The 24791-nt window shown below is 39.1% G+C and overlaps 1 protein-coding gene across 5 annotated transcripts in view; it reads right to left on the bottom strand.

Annotated features, from left to right (window-relative positions):
• robo2 (roundabout, axon guidance receptor, homolog 2 (Drosophila)) overlaps positions 1–11250 on the bottom strand; it is a 349267-nt gene extending 338017 nt beyond the window's left edge. For all 5 annotated transcript variants that reach the window (XM_055045287.1, XM_055045288.1, XM_055045291.1 and 2 more), the window contains exon 1: positions 10779–11250. In XM_055045287.1, coding sequence (XP_054901262.1) covers positions 10779–10902 — 124 coding nt within the window. In that variant the 5' untranslated portion in view covers positions 10903–11250. The remainder of the gene's footprint in view (positions 1–10778) is intronic.
• Between the last annotated feature and the right edge of the window lie 13541 nt (positions 11251–24791).

Here is a 24791-nt window from a genome sequence, read left to right as displayed (position 1 = left end):
GACAGCAGATTTAGTCTGACAATTATAATTTTTAACATCTTCTTACACTTTAAAGAGCCAGAAGCAGCCGAATATAAAGTAAAGCTAGTAACTGTAATGGCAATTTGCTGTTTACAATATAAATAAAAGATTTATCCTAATGTAGGAATATATATGCAATGGTGATTATTAATGTAACCAGTCTTTCATTCCCCATCAGTTTAAGCATAATGCCAGTTACTCTTAATGTAAAATTTAAATCAATAAGAAAAGGATATAATACACATGACCGTTTCTAAAATGATTTTCTAAAGTGTAGACAGAGTTTAGTCCTGTAACAGATTCCTCAAGTTGTTTGATATATTACAGGACAACATAATATCTTTACCAGAATGACCTCTGGTGGAGTTGGTGGACAAACTAAAGCACTGGACTGAACTCGCATTTACTCTCAACACAACTACAGTTTTTTAGGCCAACTGAAAAAAATACCAATTTAGAAAGTCAATTTCCTTAAAGTGGGGATATTTCATAAAATTTATTTTTTAAGCTTTATATCATTTTATATTATTTCCTCATCAAAAACATACCTGGAGCATTGCTTTGATTGCTTCACGCATGTCTGAGGAAGCCTTGAATCGCCTATGGAAACCATTCAGGGGAGCCTCAGCACTTGTTCCAACTGAGTTCAGCCACAGAGCTACAGGAACCAGCCAAGCTTGGGCCTCACAGAGCACACCTTTCCCACTCAGTTCCTCCAGACTAGCAGCAGCAATTAGCAAACACCTGGTGGAATTGAGAGTCTGCTGAGCTCATCATAAGAGCTACTTCTAAGCCCAGTGCTCCAAAGAAGGAGTTCAAACGGCATAATGGAGGAACATCACTGTGCTGCATTGACCAGAGTTTTGCAGACAATTTTCAATGACTGCAATTCCTCCTGAAGAACAACAATGTAGGACTGCATATCATTTAAGCTGACTTTGTTCCCCCCCTTTCTAGTCAATTTTATATGATAAACATAATGACATCACATCAGGCACTGTAAAGCAGGATTTTAACATTTTAAAGCAAAGACATAAATGACATAGTTCATGTTTTCAACTTTCTTCAGCATCTTGCATGAACAATTAGCATGATTAACACAACAAGGTCAGCCTCCCTACTAAGTCTTACCTTTTTCCTCGCTGCATGAATGAACAGCAGTCATGTCTTGAGATACTGCATACTCTTTCCTTTCCTTTTAAATAGATTCTCATATCTCTGAGCGTCTCCTAAATTGAATTTTTACACAACTCAGCATGTTGAAAAAAACCAACCTTATATCTTCCTCCTGCAGTCACAACTTCAACAAAGAAGAAAAAAGCAACTAGAACAACAAAAAAGGATTGGATAAAAAGCAAGGACATTTTCTGCTCAACTGAAGAGCCGATCGAGTTAAAAATCCCCTACTTCCTGTCACCAGCTGGTATTTCTGTCTGTATTTAAAATAAACTAAGTAAAAAGAGAATATGTAGTAAGTGGCAACTTGAACCTATTGTGACATGCGAAGGCAGCAGAGGGGGTCTGCGTCACACACATCCTGGTTTAAGAAGAGGGGACAGCTTTGTTGGACAATTTAATCCGACAGTAAAAAGCTGCTCCTCCACAGAAATGCTGCCCTGACATTCTTCACACAAAGCGAAAGCTTCTTGCAGCCTCTACATGCAGCATCTGGTAGGAAAAACTCAAAAAATGAAGCTACACCTGCAACCTCTAAATTCTGCCTGGAGGAAGCCTTGTTGTAATTATAAACTGGGAAATTGCTCAAATAAACTTCTGTATTTATGTTGTGTGCAATACTTTTAACAAAGATTCTATAATTTATCTTTTATACTGCTGTCCTTTAAACCAAGCAGTTATTTGTGCAGATATGCTAGAGGTTAAACATTTGATATAATGTCATATAAGTGAGTTTACGTGTCTTCAGTACCGTTGTGTTAAAAGCAGTAGTCAAGCTAACTGAATATTTCTTCTAAAACCTGCTTTTGAAAACACAAAAGCAGGTGTGCAAATCAAATCCCACAGACCAGAAGGAAGTAATGAGACTGTTTAAGCCACAGCAGGTGAAATGTTCATATTTTAAGTCCAATCTTTTAATTTTACAGTTTATATGTGTTTATTGGTGTTATAGTCAGTGGTTTTTGTCACTGGAGAAAAAGAAAACATAAATTCATCTCCTTAAAGTGTGAGGACACAATGTAGAAATATACAGCTCCCAGTCAAAATCAACCAATCAAAGGCAAGAGGAGAGACTTGCACTGTCAATCATGCTCATTTGTGCTAATGTGCTAACAAAAGGAAAACAACTTAGATTTACAGGGAAACTGTTTATCTGCAGTCACATCGCTGTGACGAAGCGAACTAGCCTTAGCATTCACAGGAGGCTCCGTCATCGTGCAGAACCAGCTCTAGTGGGGAAGAGGAAGGGGAGCGCTGTGAGAAGAACGCACGAGGTGAACGACAGCACTAAGACACACCTCCTCACTCTGATTGGTGTATTTCTGCAGATGACAACACAACCTCAGGGAGCAGGTGGAGTATCTGCATCGTGTTATTGTACAATTACATTATTTATAAATGTCACCTACAGCAGCTTTAATAAATGTTCTTAAAATTGCATGATTTCAAAAAGAAATACAGTGTAATATTTTGTTACTGCAATAAAAGGTCCACTTATTTTAAGGCTTTTTGAAGAATGGCGTTCAAATGTGAATGCCATGTTACGTTCTTAGATTTGGAGAATGTAACATTCACAACATAGTCCATTAATATGCATGTCCCAGGATTGAAATGTTCCAAATTTTAACACACACCTCGATCCAGCTCAGGCGGTGGAATGTCCTCTCCAGCTCCTCTCTGGCACAGGAAGAGACTGTTGCTTGACACACAATATTGGACAAGACAGAAACATGGAACATTTAGAGGAGTATGGAGAGGGTACCGTCGCACCAGACTTGCCAGCTGTGATAATGATGTATAATTTAATTGAAGGCTGTGCTTCTATCCTCCACAGAACCCAAACTTCTCTTGCCTTGTAAATGCATTATTCAGGCTAATGGTGACCCTGAAATAGAAAAAAGCTTCTTATCTCTTTAAAGTTTCATTGGAGAGAGCAAAGAGAGGTAAGAAGGTATATGGAGAGAGAGTGAGCTCGAGCGAGGTAGAGAGTCACAGAGAAGTTGAAAGAGCTCGGCGAGGTGTAGCTTCATCTACTGCCACACTTTGTGAAAGCTTCCTGTGTTTGACCATGACAGCAACATCTTCCTGGCAACGAGAGCAGTTCCTTCAGGCAGAGACTCTGCTGTGAGTCTGTTATAAACTGCGACGTCCAAGGAAACGACTTTCGAGCGAATCGGAGTCAAGGAAGTTCCATAGATAATCTCTCACAGACGACATTGCTAATGTTTCACTTTAAATTGCCAGATAGAAAAAAAAAACGTTAACGCCATCACGGCCGTTACAACAGCAACCATCTTGTCTGAGCAAATGAGAGAGACGAGCGAGAAGGAAAGATACTCCACGCAAGGCAAGCAGCCATGCATGCATTATTACACACAGACCATCTTCATATGTGAGCCAGCAGGTCCTGTGCATCAGCAGAGGCCAAAAAATAAATAAATAAAATAGCGAATGAGATTGCAGTTGTAAAATAATCAGATCTCTATCCATCTAGCTGAGGTTGTCACATTTGCTGTTTGGGAATTGCCCGATTTAAAAAACTGTTATTATAAAGTGTCATTTCTTCTGCAATTAGAAATCGGCTCCATTAAAAGCCATGTGATGGTGATGGGGCAATTAAACTGTGATGGGAATGAAAAGTGAGTTGATTTGATTTGGGGGGGGGGAAGAGTGCAGCAACCAGCAGTGGCTCTCAACCCAACAACCTAATCATTGTCATGGTGTGTAATTTTCCAAAATATCGAATCTTTGCCCAGACTAATCATGGATTTTTACTTCCTTTTCTTTTAAAATAATGATAAATTAGGAAGTAATTTACATATTTAACTACATCAATCTAAAGAAACTTGGTTAACACTGATTATTTTAATAAAAATCAGTATGATTGTGTCAAACGCTACATAGATATAACCTTCCCTCCCGGGTAGAAAGAAAAAAGGCACAGCATGATCAAATAGCTGACCAGGTGGCCTTTCTCTGTGCAGTGTAGACTTAAACTATATTCCATTTGAGTTTTTACAAATTTTGTAAAAATTCAAAAATCTGGCGTAATTAATATATGCCAAATTAAACTCTGCTTAACTTAAGTAAAATGAAAATGTTTTTATATTTCTTAAATAAAAATCTGAAAAGTGAGAGGCGTATTCGCAGTCAACCATTAGTATTAATGACAATTAATTTAAAAAAGTGGACAAAACTTTTACAGCAAAAGCTTGAAATTATACAAAGTTGCCATTACTGAGTGCATCAGTACATTTACTGTTTGTCCTGAATCATCCATCATTTTTGCTCAAATAGGATCTGAAATTATTCCATTTTTATTGGAACGATTACCTACAGTTGACTCAGTCCTATAATATCTGTATGTCTAATCTCGCCCACATATTTCAGCTCATGCCAACTGTATTTATTTATTTAGTGTAGACGCTAATATGTCAAACACATCTGAGGAAATGACTCTTCTCAACTCGCAGTGGTCTAATGATCTAATTAATGGAACATGGGAATATGGCCGTTTCTGCCTTTCTGTCCCCTGTTGTACTGATTGAGTAATTATAAGAAGGAGACCTCAGTCATTACAAATGTTCTTCCTCTGTGTTGATCATAAAATGTAACAAAAAAAAAATATGAATAAAGAATTCTTGGCCTACATTTATACAACATGGGGTTCTGAAAACAATGTTCTCAACAGCGAAATCAAACCGAGTCACTAAATGTCAACGACTCTGCAAAGTGTCACAGGAACAAATGGTGACTGATGTTCCTCGTGCTCTGCGACAGCCCCAACTGTGTTTTCTGCCCCAAGACGCAAGTCAACTCACATTAATTGCGAAAGTAATGACACGAGTTTAATTGTTCTCTCTGGCTCTCGCTGGAATTTCCCCCAGTTTGTGTTTTTCTATCCCCTCAGCTGTTCTCCACTTCCGCCAAGGGTCACTGACTGAACAGAGGAACCCAGAGACGTAAAGGAGCAGTATTATGCAAAATTGACTTTTTTGAGCTTTACTTCATGTTATGTTGTTTCCTCATCAACAACATACCTGGAGAGTTGCCTCGATTCTTTCGTGCATGTTTGAGAAATCCTGCAGCAAGTCTGCAACAAAATTTATAAGGGCTGATAAAATAGGGCAACTAATAACCTTGTAATGGGACACCTAAACATAGTTTCCACATTTAGTTTACAGTTACCATTTATTTATTAGGGATTGACTCTATATGGCGAATATATCATCATGTGTGCAATATTCAGTGTGCATCAGTGTGTGCAATATTCATAATGAATTATGTTTGGAGCGCACTAATTGTTGGCAAATATATTGCACGTGTTATTTACTGACATTCTTCATGCTAATATAATATTAGGCCATATATATATATTTCCAACCAGCCCATAATTTTAAAACAGAAAATTATAGTAATAATTTCTTTTTAACAAGTGAAACTACTATTTAAAGATGAAATTTCAAATAATAATATAATAAATTACAGATTATCCTGCTCTTGAGAGCAGAGCAAAGTACTCAAAGCCCAGGCTTTTTAACTCCTGAAAACATTGAAAAATGATTCATTTTCTCAAATACTTTTGGAGAAATTGAAATTTGTCAGATTTTTTGTGATAAACCTGGCAAATCAGTGTCATCCAGTGTTCAATATCTGTGATCAAATAGGTAGATTTTACTGATTTTTTGTCATGTACTCATTTGTGGGCATGAATAAAAATCTACCATCAGGAGAGTGAGCTTGCAGAAGACTCACTTTGGATAAAATTCATTTGCAGATCTGTCAGGAGAAAGAATATGTTTGAAGGGAAATGGATCATTTATAGACGGTTTTCAGACGTCAAAAAGCCGAGGCTCAGACCACAATCCTCTGATGTCTAGAGGCTGATGTAGCACTAATGAAAGACATGATGCCAATCTGTCCTGCACTCTGCCACGCCTCCTCTCTCCTCCTGGCATCATCCTCACCCTGTTCTAAAACTCCTCCTGTCTGCTCCTTAACATCAACAGTTGTAAACTTTTTAGTACTTTTGCAAAGAATTGAGCATTCAAATCTTGTTTAGAAGTAACTTTAGTTAACCCACAATGTGTGACATGCAAGAATTTGTGTGACTTCATAAAAAAAAAAAAAAAACGACCATGCTACCCAACGAAACGACAAAATGACACTCAAAACCTGAGTGGCACCAATCAAACAAGTCTAATTTATTCAAATTTGTGGGAGGACAATTGCTACATGCATCGAATCTTGTTTCTGAGACAAATGAATAAAACATGCTGTAGAAAAAAGATAAAAATAAAGATCAGGTTGAACTCCCAGCAGAGAGGATTCCCACTTGGTGATCCACCTCCAAACAGGCTGATGTAGGCCGCCTGCGATGTGGCAGTGGGATGTTGTTAGTTCTTCAGGCTGCAGTTCAAATGCAAAATATATTTATAATGCTATTTAAAAGAAGCAGCGAGATGTTTTGTGTTACCGAGGACGCCGAGGAGAACGAGAGAAAACCAGCAAAGGCTCAAGTCCTCAAACTCTGTGACAACATCAGTGATCAGTTCAATAAAAACACTGACAGCAGTTGGGGAGATTTCCACTTGCATCTCTGAATTTTTGTAACTCAGCGTGGATTTTGTGTGCCAGCTCTCACTCAAACTCGTTTTTGCAGAACGCTGCGTCAAGATGCGCCACGCCGCCTGCTGGGCTGGCTGCAAACGTTCAGAAACGCAACTGGAGCTCCAGGTTCAGCCTCCACACTGAATACTCCAAATTTGCTGCAAATTAGAGAGGTCACTAATTTCAAGAGCATAGTAAGATGCAAAACGTCATTTCCTTCAGTCTATGCAGTTGGTTGGTCGTGCTACCACACTGAACCTCCACCAGTGAAGAGATAATTCTCTGTTTTGATCAGAGCATCTCAAACACACCAAGAGCAAAGTACCCCAAAGTAAAGTGTTATAAAAATAAGATTTATTCTCAGATACTCACATTTCGCTCACATGCAGTTCACCCATGGAAAGATGGTAATGATCCATCTGGCTCAGGTTCTTTAGCATCATACCTCACATGCAAACACTAAGCAGTGGAACTGACAGCCAGATGGTTCTGACACCAGGATCACTGGTGTCACGATGTCTTCATTCTAGACATTCCAACCCCTGGACCTCTCTGTGAGTCTGCTGGTTTTCTTTAGCGATACAAACTCAAGCAAAGAACTGCATATTATAAATGTGATAAAAATAATTGAAAAATACAAAATTTTCATGTAAAAAGATTTTTTTTTTAAATGATAATTTGCTATTGCGTAGTACAGCGAATGCAGCATCATTTGAAGTCGAGTTTACAAGGAGACGAAGTTGACGAGGCAGAATACGTTCCGTGAAATTATTTATGACAAGCCGAGTTTAAAAAGAGATAGCTTGGACTTTGAAAACGCTGACAAATGATTAATGCTTCTAAATTCCCTCTGAAAGGATCCTGTACCTCAGTGCAGTGCTGTGAAGCTGCTGCTGTTGAGGAACATTTCCAGATGCTTGTTTTCTGTTTCTAATGCTCTGGGCAGCTCTGACCAGTAATTATACTTTTATGGAATACAAGCATACAGAGTGGTAGAGGAAGCAATTTGAGCTGCAGTAGCCTCCATAATAATCCCGTGTGAGTGGGAAGTGATGATATTAATTCTCTCCCAGTCTAAAAATTTGATACCTACCCACCGATTTCCATCCTGAACAGTGCGCTTCCCTAAGCGTTCGGCGACAGAGGAGTGGAAGTGTTTTATGTGTAATAGGTATTGCTGCCTTCTTTTTACAATTACTCTTTCGCTGACTGCCTCAGCAGGACCCTGTTTAGTAAATCAGTTTTTGAGAACACTACAAAAGCGGTCCTCTCTTCTGGAATTCTGGGTCGTTCTGCGAATCATTTGTCTTCATGGCTTTGTGTTAACACAGCCAGGCTTCTCTCCACCTGGTACTGTCTTCACATTACCATTTATTGTAGTTAGGTGCGATCGAAATGCATCCAATTGAATTTCGCCCCCCACTGCTAGGCTCACTTCCATCTCTGCTGTGTGTGTTATCTGGCTGCCTGTGAATTCCAAGTCTCTGCTGGAAAGTGAACGCGAACAAACAGGAATTTGCTTGATAGTGGACGTTCCTGGACAACACGCCAAAGTAGTTGAGGGACTTGCCTTCTAAATGTGACGCATTTAGAACGTGTTCAGTCGTTAAAGGAAAAGAGAAATGTGTAACCCAATGGCAATATGAAACAAACTGTCCATGCTGAATTTTGAATCCTTACACTAAACATCTGCAGGAGTTGGATTTCGTCAAGGACACCACAGCAAGATAGGACAAAAGGTGGGTCACAGGAAGAGCTGTCCTTACCATGTTTGCTACTTTACAGTGATATTGACAGAGAGAAACACTGTTTCAGCTGCAGTCGTGCAACCTGCTCTGAGGTCTCTGGTGTCGGAGAAATGAACACTTTTCAGTAAGTTGTTTTACATGCAATAGAAGCAAAACATTTCAGCAGCAGGATGAAAACCTTTTCTGGTACGTTTCATCCACACATGATTAACTGAAACCTTATTGTAACAGTTTTCAAATGTGATCATCAATAAGTCATATTAAAATAGAGAGAAAACATGATAACATGCCTGATGTACTGTGTTTTAAAGTGATTTTATCAATCATTTTTTTCTTCTTATAAAGAGTTTTTACTTTTCAAGGCAGATGTAAGTTTGCAAACAAGTGATAAATCTGCCTGGCTTCCTAAGTCAAGTTAATTTAACAGCATAGTATGCTCAGTTATTAAAAGCAGCTTTAAAAGTTTCTAAGGAAATTCATATCACTATAAGTTTTCAAAGTATTCAAGAACATGTAGATCTCTGATTTCATTCACTGTCTAAGCAGTGTCTTCAGCTCATGGTTATTTTTGAATGACTTGGATCAGTATCTGTTTGGGACAACCCTAGGATTAAATCATTAAGCATCTGAAAGCTGTTTGAATGTTTGCTTGAGTTTTTGTGGAGAAGCTAATCCAAATTTGTTCCTCAACATTACACATCCCCAGTGGGAATGTTTGACGTTTAGAAGACATTGAATTGGTGATTACAGTAACGCTTGGCCACATTTCTGACATCAGATATTTCTTTTATACAGGGAAACCTCTTGTTAAAGAGCACAGTTCATATTTTTATCTAGTAGTTCTACATCCAGGGGATTTAAAGGCACAGATATGCACTTATTTCTTGTGCAACCTAGTCTCAATGGATAATTTGATTAATGTAGGAAAAGTACAGAAAATATGATCCGTTTGTGTCACAGAAGTCTGAGTAAAGATCATTCTCAACATGTTAGAATATTTGGTCCAATACGGAAAGGGTTCATGGCTTAATTACTTGGAGCAAGGTCACTGCACTCCATTTCACCAGAGGCCACTGACTTTATAATGAATCTGGTTTTACCCTTGGTTCGGATTGCAAAGTCATATTTCTACCAAAAGCATCAGCATTGAAACGGCTCTTAGCAAATCGTAAACTCAAAATTTGCACCAAGAATGCAGATCATTTTTGCAAAAGACACACAAGTAAAACTTCGGGATTCTTTCCTTCATTTTGTTGTTTCCACCGAGGTTAAGATGCAACGCTGACCCTCATCAAAACTTTCATGTGCAGATGATGCACGCTTGTGACAAACCCTGCAGGAGTTGCATTTGAAGAAATGCAAATCAGAAGTAGGGTGAGGCAGAATGAAAGCACAAGTGGCAAGTAATCATTAAATGGATCACGATAGTGGCACTGGCTCTTTGAAGACCCTCACGTCCCACTGAGTCTTAGCCTTGAGGACTAACAATGCCAATAGGGTGCAGAGAGCATCTCTCAGCCTTCTCAGCCTTCTCGATGAACGCGAGCACGAAGATTAGAGGTTCTTTTAATCCGACAAAGGGGATTAAATGCTACAAGAAAGGCGTGAGGACCGCTCCCACGGAGGGGTTGAGATGAATTATTTACACCTTTGAGTCTTTAAACCCCCCCTAAAGAAAAAATAAATAAATAAAAAATCACAGTTCTCAGACACTGGTGGCATTTTCAGCAGACCAACCAGTCCAAGGAGAACAGATAAATGAGATCTTAATAGAAAAATAAAGACTCCCACGCAGGAAATAGATGTTTCAGCAGATCGCTACAGATTCCTTGAAGCATAAAGAATGTAGCACCCACACTAAAACAAGATGAAAACTTGGCAGATTCAACGACTGAATCTGAAAGTTGACCTGTCAGTGATCTGACCACTAATCACTTCTTCCTGCAAACTTACTTTGAACACCACCAACCATCAAAGTAAATCATAAAAGCGCAGCTCCGAATGCAAAAAGTCCAGACATTTTGATGCGTCTCCTGGTTGCATTAACCTGAGTGTTTCAAAGCAGAGGTTCGTCTTTGATGAGTGCAGCTCAGCGCCAGAGCAGTTACCAAACAGAACTGGCCACAGACAGGAATATTTTCAATAGCTTCCAGACAGAATCAATCCACCTAATAAAAACTGAAAAAAAAAGAAAAAAGATCTGAGTTGTCTATCATCACTTACCTCCCTTATTCCATCTGCCTTTAGTCCTCGCTTGGCAGGACAGTTCAGGGCATCCAGACAGCACCAAGAGAAAAAGCACAAGTTTAAACACAAAAAGAAATCCAGACTTCGCCCTGGAATGCATGTCCAAGAGTTCCTGGCGGCCAAGTCACTTTCACATGGCTATGTTTCCTCCCAGAGCAGTGCGGCTGTGGCGCATGGTAGTCCACGCGTGGGCTGTCATCATCAGTCACACTGGTGTCAGCAGTGGGTTTCCATCCCGAGCATGCTGAAGCCTTGCGATGTCCCGGCTGGGTCTCTCAGTGATGCTGGAGGTCTGAGCGAAGCCGCATCTCCACCCTGGCTCCTTTCTGACCGGAGCGCGCGGGAATCAGACGGGAACACACAGCTTGCCGCACGACAGCAGAGCCTCCGCTTTGCTCGGTACAGTGCATAGGAACTCGCTCCCACACAGGCTCGCTCACACACTCTCACACTCCCCTTCCTCCGTCTCTCTCACGCTCACTGCTGCCACCACGACTGATGCTGATGCTGCTGAGGCTGATGCTGAATTACATCCTGTCCTCCTCACTCTGGATTTCACTGGGAAAGTATTCCTCTGCGCTTTAGGGTTTTTTTTTTTTTTTTTGCTTACAACTGCACAATGTGGAATAGACATGATGTGGGAGTGAATCCACATGCTGCACGTCAGGAAGAGATTTCTATAAGTGTGTGTGGCTGTCAGAGCGCAGATTAGCGCACAGGCAAGAAAATACAATGAGTACCTGGAAACTAAAGGAGAAGCCGGATGTTTGTAGAGATAATCCTCATTATGAGGAAATATGCAGTGTGACTGTTTGGTACTCAGGATCACAACAGGAGCAGAAGAGAAAAGATCTGGAGAACTGAACAGCAAACTGAATCGCTGCTTCTTCCTCAACTGAGCTCTTAGCAACAACTCAGAGAAAATATGAACCTTTCAATTTGTGAGGACAAGGTCAATGAGATAATCATCTTTAAAGAAGTAGTTCCAGATATTTGAAATGAGTTTCCCTTAAAAAGTCATGAAGTTATGAATCACTTCTATGCAGTGAATGACTTTCTTCCTGTCTTTGTTGTTTTAAAGAGTTTTTTGGGCTCTAGTGGTCTTTATTTGATAGTTAATTGACAGGGAGGAAGGACATGCAGCAAAGGTCGCCAGGCCGGGATTCGGACCTGCGACCGCCGCGTAGAGTACTGAGGCCTCCATATGTGTGCTCTGCTTAATCCACAGCTCTTCCTGTCTTCATTTAGCATAAATCCAGATCCAAATCATCGTCGGTGCCAAAAGTTTGAACCTCACTGCTCTTCTGACGAGTCCATAACAGACTTGAACAATTCTAAACGAAAACTTCAAAACACAAACAATTTTATTACCCGTCATACGTATCCAGAGAAACATGACACACGTTTCCTCTGGATACGTATTGAGAGCCAATGTTTACACACTACTTTGCCAATCACATCCAAAATAAATAGTGGCACGCTGCTTTCTACGTCCAGCATGGCAGTGTTCAGGTATGAGTTTGGACTTCCTCCTTCTCAAACTAGTGGGCTGGTTCGGACTAAAAGATGTGGGTTTACGCCTGAAGTCGATAAAGGAGCTATCTACTACAGACGAGATATTTTAAAAAATTCAATTTATAATTTTATTTTTGCTTTATAGCTGCTGTCCTTAAAATATGTTAATTTCCCTTCTGATTGATTTTATAGAAAATTTGGAACATTTTGAACATGAACAAGAGTCACAAATGTCTGATCAATGTTCCTCTGCACAATAACTGTCCAACTATGACTGCATCTTTGTTCAGTAAGAACAGAAAAAAACGTGCATCAAAGATCTTTAGGATAAGCAAATGTCTTCGCACACTCAGTGCATTTGTCACAAACACTACAGGAGACAAATATTTATTTAAATACTAATGTGATGTAACAAAAAAATAGACGTTGGCATTGTCATTGTTAACAACTAACCATGTGTGGGGTGTGGAGGTTTGTGTGTGTGCATGTGTGTGTGTGTGTTTTGGAGTACAGAATTTTCTAAGAACAATGTTTATCAAGATTTTATTCAGATTTCTTAAAGCTCCAAGGTGTTTGTCCTCCCACATTCACAGGCCATTTCTTTCATAAGCAGTGAATGTATTCAGTGTTATACACAAGCTGTGGCTTTTATATCCTAATTACAGCTTCTGTGGCAACCTACAACAAAGTTCATAATGTTTTATGCACAATTCAAATTAATATTCTGAAGCCACACAGCGTTTGCTCATTTACCACCTACCCGTTTCTATTCCTTCACACCATCTTGCCTTCACTTTATGGGAACCTGCAACACCAGGATGCTATAATTAAGCTTCCTCCATCAGAGGAAAGAGATCTGGGTTTTCTGCAAGACATGTACATTCCCAATGACAAACAGGCAAAGAGGTAGAGAGTAAACCGTTTTTTGTTTGTTTGTTTTCTGTTTGCAATTATTTGTGATAGAAACTTTAACAATCCATGAGTTTAATGCTTTACTAAAGAGTAAGGTTGTATACAAAATAATCCAACTGCTAATAGTGATCGCTTTTATCTGACAGCTCATAATTCACAAAGAGGTAAATTTAGAAGTAAAAAAACAAAAAAAGTCCGGAAAACTTTAGAAACTCAAAAATAGCACCGGCAGCAAACAAAAGGTACAGACTACAGCTCCTCCTGCCTCGTGTGTAAAATTAGCTCCTGTAAAATGTGACAACACCTGGATTTGCCCAAATCCAAACGGGCTTCTTAAGCTAAAGTTATTTATTCTTTTCACTTTCTGATTTAAGGTTGCAGTAGCATTTATATAAAATAATTTAATGTGAAAAATAAAAAATCTAGCTCCTCTCCCTTCTCCCAGTGCTAACTGGAAACAACCAATCAGAGGCGGTGGGTGGGTCTTAGCGCTGTCAATCATCCTCCATGCAACATTTTTAATATGTAAAAAACTTTTTTTCTCCTTTCAATAAAAGTTATATACAGTAGGTTAATACTGTAGCACAGCTGGAAGAGGGAGGAAAAATGTACAAATAGATGGATTGGACTAAAGCTGCCTGCTACTTTTGCAGGAGGGAAGAATGACAGAGCTGAGAAACATGAGGGTGCGAGAGGGAACCCCTGCATCCATACTGGTAAGTCTGTCAGCTTATCACCCCCAGACAAGAGCCCCCTGGATAAATGTGGTCAAGCAGGACAGGAGCCCAGCTTCAGCAGAGAGGGGGTGCAGGACGGCGATAAGGATGAATCTCCACTGGGCGAAATGTGGAAGCCAGGCGAGAGGCCCCGGGCGGAGAAACTCAGCCAACAGCTCTGGCTGCCTAAACCTCTTAAAAAATTTACACACCAGCATTCAACACACTCAGCAAATATAGGTTAGTGCATGCATGTGGTCGGCTCGTCTGGAGCGTGACTGCGTGTGCGCACGTTCGATTGCACGCCTCGCCGCAGAGCATCTGAAGGCGCACGAAGCGCGCGCGCCGCAGCAGAGACCGCGGCACCCGACGGCTCGACAGGAAGCGGCACCGGGAACGAGGCAGACGGAGGAAGAAGAAGAAGAAGAAGAAGAAAAAAACGTATTCTTGACGGGGCTGACAGCCGCTTGAAAACAGACCATGAAATTTGCTTTTTCACAGGAAGTGACAGACCGAGCACCATGAATTGATCCCCTGATGGAGATCTGGCTCTTTGTGTAGTCATTTTCTCCTCTGCGCATCTGCCTGCCCAGATACTGGATAATCTACTCGCTGCCGGCATTCCTAATCCAACCATCCATCCCCTTTTCACTCCGCCCATGTGTGTCCCGCCACAGAACAAGGGTGCAGTTTGGATGAATATTACAGTTGTTTTTTTTCTTCTTCTTCTCTTGACTGTTGTGCAGTCGTGAAATGATTATTTCTCACGGCGAACCCTCTGGGGAATGATCAACCGTCTAATTATAATTCATCAGATTCAAAGGAAAAATAATCAAATAATCAGCCGCAGAACCCATCTGCACCCCGGATAATGTCATTTTTCTTGAACGTTAAAAAGTCGGCAGAGCTAGACCTCTGAATGTAATGAAAACATGAAGTGACAACAGTTCTGCTCCTATATATAAAGATTCATTCCAGACATTCCGTTTTGGTTTAATTTTTCACAAAGGGATTATAGTCAGAAAAGCATCACAGATGAATGGAGCAGTTCTCGCAGTATGGCTGCTGGCAAGCGAATGTTTAAGATCATAAGCTGATTATGGGCTTTGTCAGCCAATTCAAATAAGTAAACAAGCTGGAGCAGGGGGGACGAGGAAACTTGTGGAAACGATCAGTAAAGATGTTTTTAATGTACGAATGAGCAGCACTAGCAGAGCAGATGACTGAACAGTAAGACAGAAATGCAAGGGCAAACCAACTACTATTGAGTTTGTGTTGAAGGGGAAGTATTATGTATTCTAAAAATGCTGCATATTTAAAAAAAAAATACTGTTATTTAATGCCTTAAAATTGGGCTTCTGTCTCTTTAAAAACTCCTTTCTGAAGTCATCACAACATGGTGATTCCTATGTTAACCCTTTAACTCCATTTTTACCAGCATTGTACCGAGAAGTAGCTCCTATAATGGGCTCAGCAGGTGTGCAGATTAACCAGGTGTTTGCTAATTGGTGTTGGCTAGTCTGGAGGAGCTGAGTGGAGGAAAGATGCTCAGTAATGCAGAAGCCAGAAGGCTTCAGAGGTCCAAAGCAGTCTGAAATGAAAGGTGGCACTAGATGTTACCAGGCTTTATAAAACAGTTGACTGGTTGGATTCTCAAAGAATTTCTCACATGCATAAAAGAATCAAAAAAAATACTCCAGGTTTGATGAGGGGATGACATCAAAACATGACGTAAAGCTCAGAAAAGTTGGTTTAACATAATACTGCCTCTTTAACTTTGAATATAGATGGATGATAACTTCCATCACCCCCTATTTAATTTAGAAGCACGTCAAATTCAATGGGGGAAAAAAACACTAATTTCTGGTCCATTCAAAGTACATATTGACAAACCGTTTTGTAATCGAATAGAATATATAGTGAAGGCTGCAGATAATAAAATGGTGAGCAGTACAGCAATTCAATCAATTCCTGCAGCAGAAATCTATATTTGAATTCTACATGTCACCATTCAGCAATAGGCTGGGCTTGTTGCAATTTACATAAAAACTGGGATTGAAGTCAGAAGTGTGGCGGAAGCTGAAGGCGCAATTACACCAAGAATACACTCCTTTACAATCAATCCTTTATAACACATAAACTTGTGCACAGAATGTGTCTGTGAATGGCCCCACGAGTCAAAGAACAGAGAAGTAATAAGAATCAGAATGAGTTAGTGATGGCTGTCTTAAAATATGGCAGCAGCTTCTATTTACAACCTGTAATAAAACTGCCTCTGCTGCGATTTATGGAGATGCTTGCCCCTACAGAACCAGACCCTTTTTGCCAAGGGCATGTTAATAACCTGCACAGATTCATTTTTAAATATATTGGCAGATGGACATTTTGTCTAATAGAGCATTGCAAACTAAAAAGCTGGCACTAAAAAAGAAAAAAAAAAAAAGCGTGGAGCTTATACAGTATTCAGGTGGCGGCATGGATAAAGCCTGCAGCCAATCTGCACCACTTTGACAAAACAACACTGCTACCATGTGTTAGGACTGTTTATTCCTCCCTTTCTCAAAGAAAGAACCAAAATACTTCCAAATGCACAACTCAAACCAGTTTTGGGATTCTACTCCATATAATGGACATAAATCCTACAATAAACACTGAACAATAAAAATAATAATAATAATAATAAGAAGAAGAAGAAGAATAGTGCAAAGAAGCAACAAGACAAGGATAACAATTATAAAACTGTAGATGAACTATCCCTGGACCTCTAACTCTCCCCTTGATGAAAATTTGTTGAACTTTTATCACCTCATGTCAAATTATCAACAAGGTAAACATTCAAAAGGTTATTTATTTGCTAATAATTTTATTTGATTTATTTTTTCATATTGTTGTCTCTGAAGAAACAACCAGAGAGGCCAAATGTGTTTTAATTGGACTTTTCAGCATCATTCAGTAGATCTTTAAATATATGGTGGTAAATCAGTGAAATACTCTGCTGACACAGATAAACAGTCTCTAACTCTTAAAGTACTCTACTGCATAAGGTTGCCTTTATTTATGGGGTAATTTGTGAGTGAAAGCAGAGAGCTGATAACGTTATGCTTTCACGTGTTTTACAAGGTGATGTGTTGCTCACCATCTACATAAATATCGTAGCCATCCTTAATATAAAAAAAAAGAAAGAGAAAGATATAAGACATGGAATTAAAATGCAGGCTTTTAGAAAAAACTTTTTCCCAGGTTCTAAACATCTCAGTCACCTGATTTCAGGGCAAACTCTGACTGTGGACACTCGAAGGCCGAAAATAGTCATAAAATAAATGTGAACGACACAAAGACCAGCATTTCCACTGGATTTTTTTTTAAACACCAAATAGTATACAAGATAAGGTACTTTCTCAATGTGGATTTTGCAGAAATGTCTGGAAAAACCTTCAACCTAAACACAATTAGGGAGAAAATAAATTAAATCTAAAACTGAGGGACAGGATCTAAATGCAGGGTGTCCAACACTGACCATCCACAGGGTTTGACTGGTGCTGATGTGGAACTGTGGCTCAAACAAGTGTTGAAAAATAATTAGGATCTTTAGGACTTAAACTGGCATAGTGAAATGTTCATATTCCTCAACTGATTTCAGTGTCTGTTTACCACTGAAATCACAAGAAAATAACATGAAATATGAAATGCAGTTTTAAACACTGCTTAGTGAAAATGTTAGAAACAAAATTCTTTATAAAAACAAATGTAATTCACAAAAAATCTCAGAGCACTTCAAGATCCAGCTTCAACACAGAGATTGTCATCTTAATGCAAAAACAGGAGAAATTCTGTAATAAACAATGAATCAGTTTAATGTGCAAAAGATTTTTCTGAGGAAACTCAGATGACTGTATGGAGTCATAAAATCTTCCCTAACAAATATGTGGACATACTGGACAATTAATCAAATTTACTTTGCAGAAATGTGTCATAATGAAATGTATGTGACAAAACTGGAAAGCAAAACTCACTTTTAGCAGGAAGACATACAGACACTTAACAGTGTTTGTGTCCAAAATTAGAACCGGTCGGGGGTCGTGTTCCAGTTTTGGGCAAGGTGGACGGTGGGTAAGTGTGTCTCTGTGGGTAAGACACAGAGACCCCCAGATCACTGGGGGTCTCTGTGTCTGACGACTTTAAGTGCAGTGTATTTGTTTCACACATTTAAACTTCCTGGATCAATAACATAAATCAAACGTTAAAACACTGACGCCTCTTTCCTCTGTTAGCGAGGCAGACAAAGAGCTACCACCAAGATGCAATCACCACACGCAGGCCTCCAAGCTGAAGAATACCATTGATCTCTTGCTGCTGCTGGATTTGAAACCAGAGTGCTCAGGCAGTCAATAAACTGCAATGCAAAAAGGCATTTCTGATGCTTTGTATGACAGATTAATTAGAATAATTAGGAAATGTCCTTGAGAGATGCACAAAAGGTTTTAATGGTTATTGATTTCATTTTCAATAAGTTTGTTATCTCTTCGAAGGGGTAAGCATTATGTAAAATCAATATTTTTTTTCCGTTACATCATGTTATAATGTTATTCTCTAATCGAAAACAGACCTGTAGTGTTTGGGAAATCCTTTAATCTCCATTCAGTTGTGCAAAACGCCTATGTGGAAATCGCGCCACCTTCGGACGCAGCACCCTCCCCGACTCCCCCCATTCAACTCCTTCAAACTAGCCTGTTGCAATTAGCAAACACCTGGTGGAACTGTGAATCTTCTGAGATTGTGATACAAGCCTTTTCTCAGTGCCACATTGGTAAAAACTTGAAAGAGTTAATAGTGGAGCAAAGGTGTGACGACTTTCTGAAGGCGGAGTTTCAGAACGAGCGGGTGCTTCTTAAAGAGACAGAGGGCCGATTTCAAGGTGTTGAATATCAAAGTCAAATTTCTTTTAAGTCATATTTGATATACACAGAAGGTAACAGTTTATTATGATATAAAATGGCACTTTGTGTCTGGAAACATATAATACTGCCCCTTTAAAAGAGTAAAGACAATTATCTTCAACAATTTTATGATTTTCTTAATACAATTTATTTAGCGAACAGAAGCAATAGTCCTTCTGTTCGTGTTGACCTTGTTCACTTATTATCACCATTTACTACTAAAGGTCACCAACTCTTCAGAGCACCAGCATGACTCACTCTTCATCTCATTCTCCCATAAATACACAGGTTCCATCCTGAAGGCAAATCTTCTCTCCTCCCCCAGGCCTGTTTCACTCTGAACACTTATTAAATTCCCATTCTGCCCTCTGTTGCAGTCGGCACAGCATTTCTGCTTTCTGACAGTGCAGCAGAATTAGTTTGTAATCATTTATTTGTTCACCACAGAAATTTTGCACACTGCTAGAAGCGGGATGCCGTTGCGGAGGCTGGAGACAGCTGAGGTGACGTTTTACCGATTCTTCAGCAAATAATAAAGCAGAGAGCAGAGGAAAGTTTTTGAAACATAACATAATAAAACGGACAGATGCAAGTATGGCGTCATTTTTATTGAAACGTAACAGTTTATAAAGTTAAAAGACTTTTCAGCTGAAGGCAGAGTGACACAAAATAATTGTGACAACAAATACACACCTACACAGAAAGCTTAAATTGTATACAAGCAATCCCTGTGCCATTTTATTTTTTATCTGGCATTTTAAATCACACGCATCACAGGTAAGAAATTTGTCTAAATATTTCTCGACTTAGTTGACGTTAAACATTCGACAACAACTGAGCAGATCCTGAAATTGTGCTGTATGTGATCACGCTGCAGTCCTACTCATGCTACCTGATCTATACAGGTGCAGCAAGTAAAAACAAACACCATTAGGTAATGTTACAGAAAGGTGAGAAATGGGCTGTACTGAAGCTGAAGTGCCACTAGACATAAATCATTACCTTAGAGTTTTGCTTCAGGCTGTTGCACAGTCTCATTCATTTAAATACTGTATATTTGCAAACTATCAGGGGAGCGCACAATCGATCATCAGCTGCACGCAGTCCAGGAGCTCGTTTGCACTAAGAATATAAACTAACTCCGACGCAGTTATTTATTATCAAACACAAAATAACTGCGGCACAAATGCCAAAAGGTGGTCTGGGATCAGCAAAGGAAGCTCTCATTATAAACATACACACTCACACACCTTCTTCGGAGGGGTGTTATTTAGTCAGATGAATGAAAAGAGCCCCGGTGCTTTCAGAATAACTTTCTGGAGGTGTTTACAAAATGAAATCTCTCTCCACTACAGGCAGGCAACCAGGGCAGACTGCTGCTAGACTGAAAGCTCTACTCATCCATTACCCCACATCATCAGCAACAATCACATCATCTCCCAGACACTTCCAGGTTGACTTGAGCCCCATCAGGCCTTATTGGCGGTGCCCGCTGAGTCTTCACACGGCCGCTTGCAGCCCGGCCCACGATTTCATCAGTTCGCTGAGTGCAATCAGCCAAATGATGCCCCATTTATCCACTTTAAATTTTGACTATTTAGAAGCGGCAGGAGAGAAATGTATTCTTACAGAATCAGGTGTTTTCATGATGAGTTTCCATAATGAGTTTTTTTTTTTTTTTAATCCTCCAACTCATTTGTTCTGATCTAAAAACAGGATTGTTTTGTGTCAGCGGCAACAAAATGGTGTCATATAGAGGGACGTGTAGAGAATGCACCTATTGTTGACCCATTAACTCAGCAGGGGAGAACGAACAGCACACACCAGAAAGGTAGCAACCCCTGGTTAAAGGATCAAACATCATCAGCTTTTACTACAGAGACACCAGTTCAGACTGACTCATCTGCATAGCTGAACAGTGAGATTTTTAGTTTGTTTTAGGGCTGAGACAAGTAATCGGATTAATTGTGATTAATCGATTATTGATATACGTGTAAATTTAGTCATTTACTAAAGCATAAAGACTACAAAAGAAGTCAATTTGCCAAAGCACCACCATCCTCAAAGCAGTACCTGATCCAAACGTGTACAAAACACATTTTGCAATTAAGATAAAAAAACATAATAATAATAATAATAATAATAATAATAATAATAATAATAATAATAATAATAATAAAACTTAAATTTGTTCTTCCAAATATTCCTCAAATGGTCAACACACATGGACAGATTTCTAATTACTGCACAGAGGTTTGGGTGGACCACTATGGTAATGCTGAGGTTCATTCACATTTGTTTTAATTGCAGTATCAGTAATTTTTGCTAAAAACTGTTATTTCCATGGGGAAGACTTTTTTCCCCAATGAATAAATAAACAAAAATCTCTAATTTAATGTTGGGTGTGTGTACAATTTTAATTCTGGGATTGTGGTACTTCCAAAGAGAAAAAATGACTGATAAAATTACTTAAAAAACATTAAAATGCAGTCTTGGTGTTGTAGCAGACGAGCAAATTTATGATCTTGGCTTAGTTCTTGTGTGACAGTGGGAGGCTCCTAATTTCTATTCTGACACCTTCGATAAGACAGAAAGGTCAAACTACTGACCTATGGTGATGTTCAGAGGGGAATTCAAGGTTCAGCACCACATTGACCCCACCTGGGTCTTTCCCGCTACAGAGAGAGAGAGAGAGAGAGAGAGAGAGAGAGAGAGATACAGACAAATAAACCACTGGATCAGTCGGCTGGGCTTTTGCTCTTGGGAGAGATGTTGAGCATAAATCTGCGTGTGGATGGGGAAGAATGGCAGCCACTCAACCAGGGGACCTCAAAACACATTTTATGACACGTCTCGTCCACCGCTCAGGCTGTCCTGACAAGACTGACACTTGGGCAGCATTTATGCATCCAACTTGAAGGTTGCAGAAAGTCAGTTCAACTTAAACTCTATGCATTGGAGGCCCATTGTTCTTTCACTTACTCTTTTGAATTCTATATTTAAACAAGTTTCTGTGAATAGCTGCTGTTCCACTGACCATATAATTGTGCAATTTGTCATTTTGAAAAACTTGCTTAATGGAAGCCTGCTGATTTCAGTAAATCTTTTTTGATGAAAGGTTTTGGCGCTTGGATAAAACGGGTTTCCTGGTATCACAATAACTCCAGTCATTGCACAACACGAGCCACATGATCAGCAACCAGATGTTGCCACTGATGGAAACCACAAAGGTGATGATGAAGACAGGAAGTAGTTGGAAGATGACGGCGTAGCATGTCTCTTCATGACTTATTGATCTGATTTTAATTGATTCTTATTTGATGGGAATAACGGAATTTCAGAACTGTGTTTTTTTCTACATTAGAGGAATATTAAAGTTTTGCACATATTTAGATGAATTTAAATTGAAAACACTGTTCCTAAAGAAAGTTCACCACAGTGCATTAAACTCAATCTCCTATCTGAAGTGGAAACTGAAATTCCTTTGTTTAATGGCAAGTCAACCATTAAACAGAGTGATTATTAAGGCAGTGTGTAATTTCATAAACATTACTTCCAACATAGTGACAAGACAAGCTGTGTACTGCAAGTAACATACGGATTGGGTCCTTTATAATATCACAAAACAAAAATCTGAATGATTACATTTTATTTGGAACATCAAACGTGAAACTAACCAGTTTATCAGCATGGTTTGCTGTGACGATCCGAGGCTAAATCGATAAACAACATGTCGTCTGGCCATATCTGGGTGGGACTCGATTGACGCCACAGAATCTGTGAGGTTTGTTTGTCCCCGGCTTCACCTCGCTTCGCTGTAGGAAGCTGTCAGCTCTGGCTGAAGGAAACCTATTGTATGTCTTTCCCTAGCAGCATAATGTCAGTGCATTATGTCAAAGTACATGAGAGCAAAGAAGCAGCAACCAAAGTGCCCAGGTGAAGAGTTACAGTCAATATTTACTCAAAGTCTCCTGTCAAACTGCTTTGTAATTAGTGAAGATTGATTTTCAAAATCAATCTTTGGTAATTTCCACTAATACTTTTAACAGGGAATGGACAAATAGAACAAATCTCCGTTTTTATAAGTGAAAGTCAGATTAGAATTTCAGCAAAATGGTTTCTTAAGTGAACTATAACAACACTTTTCAACAATCTTTTTGAAAATATATATATTTTTTTATCTAGTTAAAAAAAAACACAAATCTAGTGAAATGCGACATATTTTCTTACCTTAAACTCCAAAGTTATCTGGAGGAATTAATTACTCATTTTCTAAATGTCTAAAATGGACACATAAAAAAATGCATTATCACATCCCATTCTCTGGAATCTCCTCCCTGATAAAGACTCTTCCATTTGTTGCAAAAAAAAAAGAAAAATCAAATAGATTAAGAAAAAAAAAACACACACACAGTGGATAAACTAAAAACTCTTAATTGAATTAGCTTCTCTTGAAGGTTAGCCAAATTATTAACGTAAATGTGCTAATGCATTGATGGACAGGGGCATAACATTTAACAATAGTGCTTGCTTTGATTAATGAGACAGCAGGATGTGATTAAGAGGGCCATGATCACGCTGTCAGTCTTCCAAATGGACAGGACCTCAGTGCTTACCTCTCTACAATTCCCAGCCAAATGGCTGGGTGTGGACGTCCATCTTCACATTTACAGCACTTCCACTTTAAATCTTTCATTGGTCCATCTGGAGATGGGTTTTCACACCAGACAAGTCCGCTTTGGACTCGCAATCACCTTTAGTGTCTAAACTGATGCAGCAGCTATCCATTAGCATTAACACTGAGCCTTAGCTGGGAAATCGAATATGAGCCTAGAACAGGGTAATAAAGCAGGTTTAGAACTCTGGGTAGAATTATTTGATGACCAGTCATCTCACTTCTAATTCACAACTATAGCCTACCTTCACAAAAATATGCTTTAATTCAAGGATGTGAAAAACATAAAAAAAAAAATGCATAATGCTCTGCTTAACAAGATTAATGAAGTTGTCTAGAATAATTGGAAATAACTAAAGAGTTTGTGTGCGTGTGTGTATGTTTTTAAGCAGGCCTACAGTATTTGCTGACTAATACCGTCATTCAGTTCAAACCTCAATTTGGCATTTAAAGAACCGCAATGCAACACAGATGGATTTGTCAGAACAGTGTCATATATATATATATATATATATATATATATATATATATATATATATATATATATATATATATATATATATATATATATATATATATATAGGAGTGGTCTCATTAATTACCCTTTTGCTGTTTCTGTTTGAACTTTCACACCTACATTAGATTTTGATGATAAATGGTATGTCCGTGTGTTGTTTAGTCACATATAAACTCTGCAGAGTAGCAATTAATCAAAGCAAGCTGGAAAAATAGGAGGCTGATTAATCATGGTGGCATTGTGTGAAGTCATTTAGAAACCTTTAAGTCTTGGCTGCGATAAAATTCTCCAATGGTCCAGAAAAACCAAACTAAATCCAGGCTAATGGAATAATCCTTGCAGTCTATTGAAAAAAAGAATCAGGCTCTCCATTAAACGTTTGCTGCAAAATTCAAAACAAGCAGTAGTTGCTAATGCTAACAGTAAAAAAAAACATTTTTAAAATGCATTTTTATAGAAGTATGCATCACAGAAAGGCCCATAAGTAGCGTTCAGGAACCTGGTGGAAAGACGTGACCCAGCCGGGAAGCCACATCATTAACCCCATCCTGGTGATAGGAGTCAGTGAGTCAGTAAAGGATGTGAAGGACAGAAAAAACTGACAGCAGAGTAGTGGAGGAAAGGGACAGAGGAAGTGTCAGTGTTGCTTTGGAAGGCAACAAGAAACACTGGTTGACAGGTGAACCCGTGAGGATTGACCGGCCTACATCAAGCTTT

This window comes from Poeciliopsis prolifica, unplaced genomic scaffold (assembly GCF_027474105.1).
Source record: "Poeciliopsis prolifica strain line A6 unplaced genomic scaffold, Auburn_PproV2 SCAFFOLD022, whole genome shotgun sequence".
In the NCBI taxonomy this organism is placed as follows: Eukaryota; Metazoa; Chordata; class Actinopteri; order Cyprinodontiformes; family Poeciliidae; genus Poeciliopsis; species Poeciliopsis prolifica.
Note: the sequence above shows the minus strand (reverse complement) of the source record. Positions and strands in the feature narration are given on the sequence as shown.